Source organism: Verticillium alfalfae, genomic scaffold, assembly GCF_000150825.1.
Source record: "Verticillium alfalfae VaMs.102 supercont1.10 genomic scaffold, whole genome shotgun sequence".
In the NCBI taxonomy this organism is placed as follows: Eukaryota; Fungi; Ascomycota; class Sordariomycetes; order Glomerellales; family Plectosphaerellaceae; genus Verticillium; species Verticillium alfalfae.
The window spans coordinates 456,429-465,092 of record NW_003315029.1 but is presented as its reverse complement, the minus strand read 5'-3'; the positions used below and the strand labels follow the sequence as shown (position 1 = coordinate 465,092).

General features: G+C 52.8%; 5 protein-coding genes across 5 annotated transcripts in view; 1 reads left to right on the top strand and 4 right to left on the bottom strand.

Moving 5' to 3' along the window:
- The window catches only part of VDBG_07579 (signal recognition particle 54 kDa protein), a gene marked incomplete at both ends in the record, with an annotated part of 1,741 nt that extends 1,585 nt beyond the window's left edge, over nucleotides 1–156 (bottom strand). The window contains one exon of the mRNA XM_003002074.1: nucleotides 79–156. Coding sequence (XP_003002120.1) covers nucleotides 79–156 — 78 coding nt within the window. The remainder of the gene's footprint in view (nucleotides 1–78) is intronic.
- A 409-nt stretch (nucleotides 157–565) lies between these two features.
- On the bottom strand, nucleotides 566–1,990 carry VDBG_07578 (carboxypeptidase A; the record flags this gene model as incomplete). The annotated part of the gene is made up of 1 exon (XM_003002073.1): nucleotides 566–1,990. One exon carries the CDS (start codon nucleotides 1,988–1,990, stop codon nucleotides 566–568), a length of 1,425 nt encoding a protein of 474 aa, XP_003002119.1.
- A 443-nt stretch (nucleotides 1,991–2,433) lies between these two features.
- VDBG_07577 (cytochrome P450 71D7) lies at nucleotides 2,434–4,240 on the bottom strand (the record flags this gene model as incomplete). The annotated part of the gene is made up of 3 exons (XM_003002072.1): nucleotides 2,434–3,243; nucleotides 3,298–3,782; nucleotides 3,856–4,240. 3 exons carry the CDS (start codon nucleotides 4,238–4,240, stop codon nucleotides 2,434–2,436), a joined length of 1,680 nt encoding a protein of 559 aa, XP_003002118.1.
- A 579-nt stretch (nucleotides 4,241–4,819) lies between these two features.
- VDBG_07576 (O-acetylhomoserine (thiol)-lyase) lies at nucleotides 4,820–6,666 on the top strand (the record flags this gene model as incomplete). The annotated part of the gene is made up of 2 exons (XM_003002071.1): nucleotides 4,820–4,868; nucleotides 5,309–6,666. 2 exons carry the CDS (start codon nucleotides 4,820–4,822, stop codon nucleotides 6,664–6,666), a joined length of 1,407 nt encoding a protein of 468 aa, XP_003002117.1.
- Nucleotides 6,667–6,772: 106 nt separating this feature from the next.
- VDBG_07575 (predicted protein) lies at nucleotides 6,773–7,153 on the bottom strand (the record flags this gene model as incomplete). Its single annotated transcript, XM_003002070.1, has 1 exon — nucleotides 6,773–7,153. A coding segment is annotated over one exon (381 nt), but the record flags the coding sequence as incomplete, so codon positions are not given.
- Between the last annotated feature and the right edge of the window lie 1,511 nt (nucleotides 7,154–8,664).

Sequence of the window (8,664 nt, the reverse complement as noted above, 5' to 3'; positions counted from 1 at the left end):
CCGCACGCCACCTGTTATGTATGGTCTTTTGAAATTGATCTGGCTGTCGCAAGGATGATGGTGTAGATGAAGGCGTACCTTTTCGTCGAGGTTCGGCGCCCTCGTCAGGTCCGAAACGGCCGTGTTGATACGGCGTCCGAGATCTTGAAGAACCATCTTGTCGGGTTGGTTGCGGCTGTCAAGCCGGCTGGATCGTAGGGGTCGTGGCCGCTTGGAGGGGGCTTACGATGATCCTAAGCACGTGGTTGCGAAAGGCGGATGGGCAACAAGGCGACAGGGTCGTGGCAATTTGGACGGAGGTGTAGCACAAAGGTGGGATGTCACAATGTGGGGTAGCAGCCGCAAGGCTCGGAGTCACAAATGTCCGGCTGCCGGCTGGTGATGACATAAGCACAATCAATGTTGGATATTGGGTAAAGCGAGGAGACACTCGATCAACTTGGTCTTCAATCACAACCGTCGCTTCATCCTTGGTACATTATAAGACATGTTTGACAATCGCAACGCATTGTATGACCATCCATAACCATTGCTATCGTCCACACTGATCAACACCTCTACTCTCTTAACGAGTATTCTCCGCGACCGCGAGCAGGAACGTCATCAATCCAACAGCGGCTTCGCGGAGAGCAATGTTGAAAGCTCCGACAGTCGGATAAAATGGACAGATCTCGCTGAGGTTATCCATAGCCTCGCTCTCCACATCGCCCATCTCCATGGTGAAGCTCATGACCTTCGTCTTGCTGCTATCGAGGATGTGACGTGCATAAGCCCAGTCCATGATCCCGCCTGTCTGCGGATACAGATAGGCCGACTCTCCAAAGGTGTGCGTCATGTCGGCTACGCCATCCATGGCATCAGCGATGCTCTCAGCAACCGAGATGTGTAGGTCGTTGTCGGCACGATCCATGTACTCGCCGTACTCGCTGTCCCACGTGTCGCCGCGTTTGCCGTCAAACTCCTCATTCTGCCAGTTCTGCTCCGGCTTGCTCACCTGGTTCAGATCGAGGCCCCAGGGATGGAAAATGTGCCGACCAAATGTACGAACGTCCATGAACCAGCTGACATTGGGGAACGCCTCAAAGACCCAGGCCGCGTTGCGGCTCTCGCTCTCTGAAAAGGCGTGTTTCCCCTGGAAGAATTCGCTGCTGGGGGATGCTGAGTTACCGAGATAGCCAAAGGTCGAGTTGAGGATGCGGAAGTAGTCAAAGGCAAAGTCAAAGTTGCGATTGATATCAACGCCGACCGTCGTGTTCCGCAGCCCGTTTGGAACCTGCTTGTTCTCCCCCTCACCATCTGCGCTGTCGGTGTTGCGGTTGCGACGCCAGCAGTCGTCCATGTCCTGGTCCCACATGACGCCGTCAACGTTCACCATGGGGTAAAACACGATGCCGACGGAAAGAGCACGATGGACTTCGGCATTGGTGAACTTGACATTATTGCCGTAGTCGAGACCCGTGCCGTGCTTGCGAGCGTACAAGAGATCGGAAAGGAAGTATATGATGGCGTCCGAGGTGCCACGCTCGCGACCGTGGATAGAGCCGGTCAAGTAGGCGCTGTAGGTTGAGGGCATGCCGCAACTGTTGCTGGTGATGCCGAGGGGGGTGCCATCACAGGGAAGCATGCCGATGGTGGTTTCGCGGTCCTCGAATGAGTTCTCGGGCGGATGGGCGAGCATGATGCCGTATTCGTTTTTCAGGGCTTTCATGGCAGATTCGATCTCCTTGTGGCCGAGGATCGTCTTGAAATTGTAGAAGGAGGCATTCTCGCTGCGACCTTTGACCCCTGCGCCGTAGGGGATGTCTTGGCCGTCATTGAAGCGGTCCCCTCGCCCGATGCCGGCCTCATCTTTTGGACCGCGATACTCGCCACCCTCGGAGTATAGCTGCCGATGGACAAGATCCCGACTGACGCCGCCGGCGCTCGTGAGCAGGACCCATAGGTCAAGAGCTAGGAGGCCGACAAGCCAAAGGGGGTTCGAGGTCTTCATCGTTATACCTTGACACGGTTCAGAGCTTATTTCTTTTCCGAATGACAAACCAACTTTGAGTCTCGCAGACCATGTGCAGGTGTTGGGCGGCAGCAGTGTAGAGATGTCGTGTTGGTGTTTTCGGCGCAGATCGTAGTGGTTCGAGATTGAGTAATAAAGCAAGAACGCTTTGAGGTCAGTGTCATCAACGATTGTAGATTGCTGCCTGCCTCTCAAAGCAAGAACCAACACAGTCCCCAGCAGGGCAAAAGGTTATCGATAGGAAGTTCTTTTGACGCTGTGTTCTTCTGTCTGCTGATTGCGATATCTCGGGGAAACTCATTACGAGGTACTTGTTGCTTCAACAGCGCCAAGAGCGCCAAGTATGGGCCACTACAGTAGCAATGTAATCATGTGAAGAATGTCTCATTCATTGCATTGAAATTGCATTGCCGTGGCTCAGCTCACACCGGGGCGCCCGTTGTCACCTGTGCCTCGTCGAGACCCGCCTTAGGCCGGAAGCGCACTTTGACGCCCGTCAACATGGCCATGAAGTAATATCGAATCTCTTCCTCCGGCGGCATTGAGACCTCGATATCAAACTCGCTCAGCAAGGCTGGAATGACCTTATAGACAACGAGATACGCCAGGTGCCGTCCCGGACACATCCTGTTCCCTCCACCCCAAGTCAAATTATACCGATCCATGGTCCGAACATCGTCCGTGTCAAGCCATCGACTTGGGTTGAACGACTCGGCATCGACGCCAAAGATTTCTTTGTTTCTGTGAAGCGATACCGGATTACAGCCGACGATGGTACCGGCGGGGAAATGGTGGCCATGTGCCTGCAGGCCTTCGGCCGGAACAGTCCGTGAAAGAGACATACCGAGGACCGGATGCAGGCGCTGGGCTTCCTTGATTGTTGCCTGCATGTACATCAATTGCGTGGCGTGATCAAATTTTGAGGGATCCTCGGCTGATCGCACTTCGGCTGCGACCTTGGCCTGTACAGACGGGTTCGACCCGATCATGGCCATGATGGAAGTCAGAGCGGAGCACATGGTCTCATGACCGGCGCCAAAGTTGGTCACGGCCATCCGCCGCAGATATGTCTCGTTAAATTCGGGCTTCTCCTTGTGAAGCTGGATCAAGTCGTTGAGGAGGTCATGACGATCATCAGCAGACGGTCTTTTGGTCTTGCCGAGTTTGGAAGGTTTGACGGCCTTTGGGGCGAGCTCGGCGGTGATGCGTCGCGACGACTGACGGTAAACACCCTACGAGCAGTCAGGCGATGCTGACGGCGTATGCTTTCGGATGAGGTACTATACCGTAAAGAAGGGTTTCAAGGTCTTAGCAGCCTTGTGAGTAAGTCCCCAGAGACGAGCAAACGCGTAACTGATCTCTCCCGAGATGATCTCGGCCTTGACAATCATTGGAAATAGTCCAAAGACGCTCTTCCGTCTCCAACCCAAGTAGCCATGGCTGCTAGAGCCCCAGTCTGTCTTGTCCTTCAGATAGCCCGGAGACCAGCCCAGCACAATGGCGCCAAGACATTCGACAGCAATGATATGCATCCACTCCTTCAAATCAACTTCGGCTCCGTCGAGATCCCGGATCTGGGTGACGACCTTCCCAAGCACGGCGTCACTAGCAGGCTCATGTCGCTTGAGAGATGCCGTTTGGTAAATGGGACCAATAAGACGCCTCTGAAGGCGATATCGTGATATGTCTCGCTCAGATAAGAGGTCCAGCGAGTCAGGGAAGTGCAATCTGCCCATCCAGTCCATCGTCGGCTTTTGCAGCAGAGTGGCCACTGCACGCAGTCAGCCTCAAGTGCCATGTGCGAAGGTTGGCGACGCCTCAGTCAATGCCAATGAATGCCTCACAGTAGAACTCGGACTTCTCATAGCCACTGCCGGCCCCTTGTAAAAGTGAGTCATGGGCGCTATAGGGTCTTGAAGATTCTAACGACTCACGATAGATGCTCTTGAACGCATCTTTGCTGTCAAACCACACCTCGTTCGGCCCCACGCGAACAACAGGGCCGTACTTCTTGTGCAACGTCTTGCCTAAGGCGAACATGCGCCCATCATGGACGTGAAGCGCATACCACACATTGGAGATCGCGGCGAGCTTGGGCCCTGGCACTCGGGCGAGGGGGTGCAGGGCCAGTCTGTAACAGATGATGGCGCAGGCCGTTAAGACGACTACCAGCAGCACAGCCGGCACAGCCCTAAGCACTGTGAAGACGAGCCATTGCCGGACGGACATAAGGCCTGATCGGATCGTGGCGTGGGTCGTGCTGCGGTGAATAGCTGATGAATGGTTGCAGATTTCAGCGACCTCAATCATGTTCTGGCGCAAAATCTGTTGCTGGTGCTGCGTTTTTAGGCCCAATTGGTGCCACATGTCACCATCTGGCCGGAGACTCTACGGCACGACAGCATCACCGAACAATGGTCTTCACTATCTAAATCCCAACCATGGCTAGAAGGTGTCCCCAATGACGCCGTGAAATGTCACCCCTGGAAACTCTATAATTGCAAACATGTTTCGATTTTTTAAAATATCTTGCCTCATCAAGGGTTGCCTTTGTGGGTTGAAGACTGATGGATGACTATCGCGCACTTCGTATCTTCCGCGGCATATTTCCTGATGGACAGTGTTTCTGTCCTGGAACCAGGTAAGACTCATAAGGAAGTTATTCAGAAAAACTATAAGCTCACAAATGAAGACATTGGCTCGTATTCTTTGTCATAATAACAGCTTACCTTGACAAGTATGGAGAAGCCGCTATAAGAGGCAGCATGGATGAACTCCGTGTCCCCAAGCCGTGATCGACATGCCTGCATGTACGATATGCAGGGTCACAACACCCAGATCTCGCGCACCATGCAAGGTCAGAGGCTGACATGACTATTGTTCTCTTATGTGCTCCAATGCAGACCCCCCCGGTTGCTTTCGACTGATCTCCCCGAAAGGGTCGGCTTCGTCACATGGAACAAGGGTCATGGTCAAAACTAGATCATGTGCAGGGTCGTTGCAGGTTTGGATTCTAGAAGCATTGCCAGCAACGGGCAATACAAACTCCATATACTTACTTCTTTACGTACTTCGTCAATGTATTGCAACAATCTCACAACATCCGAACCTTCACGACCCGCATCAGCCCCGCTAACGGTAGAACCTCCTCATACTGCGTTAACCTGGAAGAGCTCGGAAATATGATCTCACGTCTCGAAGGCGACGTCGACTCAAGGGGGTCTGATACAGATCAATCTTCCGCTTCTTCTGGCGCAACATGGCATCTGCATTATGATACTGCGGTCATTCATGCAGGGCTCGATAAAACTCCCCGTCATGGAGAGTGCACAGTGCCAGTGTTTAACTCAGCGTCCTTCAAGTTTCCCTGCTCAGCTGCTGCCGACGATGCCTTCAGTGCCGTCCCAGATGTACAGCGTTGGGTCTATAGCCGCTTTGGTAACGTATGGTATGCATGCGTCACAGTATCATTCCCCGCTTACAAAGAGCAGCCAACGAACGATGCATTCGAACGACGCATGGTCGCTCTCGAGGATGGCGTCGACGCTGTGTCACTGGCGTCGGGAGCAGCCGCCACATTGACTGTTGCCATGTCTCTGGCAAGGGTTGGAGACAACGTAATCGTATCCAACTTCACCCACGGGGGAACATTTCATCAATTCAAGCTCATCATGGCACAAATGGGGGTCGAGAGTCGATTCTGCAACACCAACGACCTCGAACGCGTCCGCTCGCTTCTAGATGAACGAACCAAGTTCATCTTCACCGAAACCATAGGGAATCCGAAATTCTCAGTTGCCGATCTGGAACCTCTCGCTGAGATCGCTCACGGGGCTCAAATTCCTCTCGTTGTCGATGCTACATTTACGGCGGCAGGGTACTTCTGCCAACCTGCCCGCTGGGGCGCCGATATCATCATCCACTCGGCCACTAAGTGGATAGGCGGTCATGGCACCACTCTCGGTGGCGTCGTCATCGAAACAGGCCGGTCGGACTGGCAATCCAACGTCGCCCGCTTTCCACAACTCCACGGCCGTCAGTTCGGCTCTGACAAGGTTGTCGGCACCAATCTCTACACCGCTCTTGGGTCTCGAGCCTACATGCAGATGCTGAAGTGGGATTTCATGAGAGATACAGGCGCCTGTCTTGCTGCACCCTCGGCCCAGCAGCTCTGCATCGGTCTCGAAACCCTGCCGCTGAGATGTGAGAGGCAGACAAACAATGCTAATCAACTTGCGCGTTGGCTGCGTGCTCACTCGCGAGTGGCCTGGGTTCGATACCTGGGTTTTGAAGATCACCCGGATCATTCATTGGCCAAAAAGTATTTTACACCAGGTCATGGCTTTGGTTCAGTGCTCACTTTCGGCCTCAAGGGCGGAGCAGCTGAAGGTTTTGCCCTCATCGATGCATTCAAGCTAGTCACCAACACACCGAATGTTGGTGACGCAAAGACCATAATCGGGCATCACTGGTCAACAACGCACAAACAATGCAGCCCGGAGGAGATGGAGAACATGGGCGTTTACGAGGATTTGTTGAGGCTATCTCTAGGCATTGAGCACATCAGTGATATCGTCCGGGATTTTGAGCAGGCTCTGGACCAGACGTCCCATCTTGCGGCGAAGCAAGAAGGTGCTTCTATGGGTAGCCTATAAGGCATCAGATTGGTCCGATTTCAAAGCAGCCTCTTCAACCTTTACTCTTCACCAAGTCAATTTGGTTCAATTTTGATCATACCGATTTTTAATACTCGCATCACAGTCACAAGACTCGAGCGCCACCTTCAATTAGCAACTCTACAATGTCTTCTTCCTGCATCCTCACAGCAAGATCTAGCGGGGTCAGGCCCGCGTCATTTCGTAGGTCCAGCCTGGCACCATGGTGCAATAACATGCGCGACATTGAGACAGAACGTCCCCTAATGGCGCAATGAATGGGTCGATCGCCGTTGGCAACGTCTCGTGCATCAACATCAGCTCCGCCACCAACAACTAGAGCGTGGGCAATGCCTCCGGAACCATTCTTGATGGCGATATGAAGCAAACTTGCACCAGGACGAGGCTTCGCGGATTCTGACAGCAGCTCGTATTGTGACGAATGGGCAGGTCCTGACTGAGGACGTGTTAGAGTGAATAGACCAATCGCAAGTCATGGGGGAAGATGGACATACGAACATATCCTTCCATTGAAGAGATGCCGCCTGGGTATACCCTTCCGTTGAATAGTTATTGTGAGATTGCTCACGAGACTACTCAACCGATATTAGCACTTTTATTCCCATAGTGGAAAAGAAGTCGTTCTGGGATGTGGACCTACAAAATCATCAGCCAAGCAGATCGTGGAAAAGTTCTCAGGCCATCTTTCGCCTCGATAGTGTGCCACCGTGGGTTGGTGTTGCGTGGAAGTCGTATGAGAATAGTCTAACAACTCTAATGGAGCTATATAGGGCGAGGGTGTTGCCGAGAAGGATGGTGTAGGATAGTAGTTCTGAGCGGAAAGGTCGGGAAGTGCTTTGGACGGTGGGTGGATTTCGACAGCTGCAGTCACCAAACTCTCCCTTAAAGACGAAGTTGGATCAATGGGGCTTTCGAAACCTTTATGCCAACCTGAGGGAGATTGTGTAAGCTCGTTTGCAATTAGGGGTGAGTAATCCTGCCAAGACGAAGAACTCTGTAGTATTGGTGAGCTTTCACTACCGAGCAAGCCGTTCCCATGATCTTCGTCGGCAGCAGCGGGTGGTTCTTCACTCGCGGCAGAGCACGTACACGTGCTTCCCTCAGAACCAGACTGCTGGGTCAGCTTTTGGCGGGCGCCTAAGCTTGTCTGCATTAGAAACGCGGCCCATGGGTTCGAAGGTGGTTATTTGTCGCTGCGCACGCCACGGTACTTACGAGACTTTCGTTTGGCGATGCGATTACGCTCGCGAACACGGTCCAAGCGACAAAAGGTGTCCAAAGGCCAACTCATTTCTGCCATGCCTCTGTAAAATGGTCTGCCACTGTTCCTAGGACAAAGACAGCGTCGCTTTGTAGCCAAGTACCCCGCCCGTTGGTGATTCGTATGCTTCAGGGTGATTCAAAAAAAGAACAGGGAAGAAATCTCAACGAAAGTGCATATGCGTACTCCAGTTATGAGAGACGGCTAAAGGTAATTTCTATAACGGCACCTCGGATGGTGATCAAATTGCCTAAAAGGCCGACCTTCTCAGGAGGTCAGCGGCACGGACGTCGTCATTGGCGCAAGAGGGACCCTTGCAGGATGTTCTCAACAAGGCACCGAACCTTTGCAGATCTGCAACACAACAACGCATTTCTCTCAGGGGCTGATGCTTTGAAATGGTACTTCTATTGCTAGTATCTGCTGCCCTTTAATGCACGCATGGAACAAGGGCCTTGGCATTCGCGCATGGCAGGAGAAGACCACGTATCAGACGGCTTGGGTGGCTCTTGGTCACAACAAATCCGGCCGAACCGGGCTTCACATCTGTTGTCTCTTGGCGAGCAAGAACCTTGCGCTCCAGATTTAGATCCCATGGTGGCATGTTGAACCTCTAATAGAAAGGTATGATGAATAAACGGCACTCGTCATTTCTTTACCTCTGAACGTGACAACAGGAGACGTTGGGGCAAGGGAGTAACTATCAAGCTGACTCA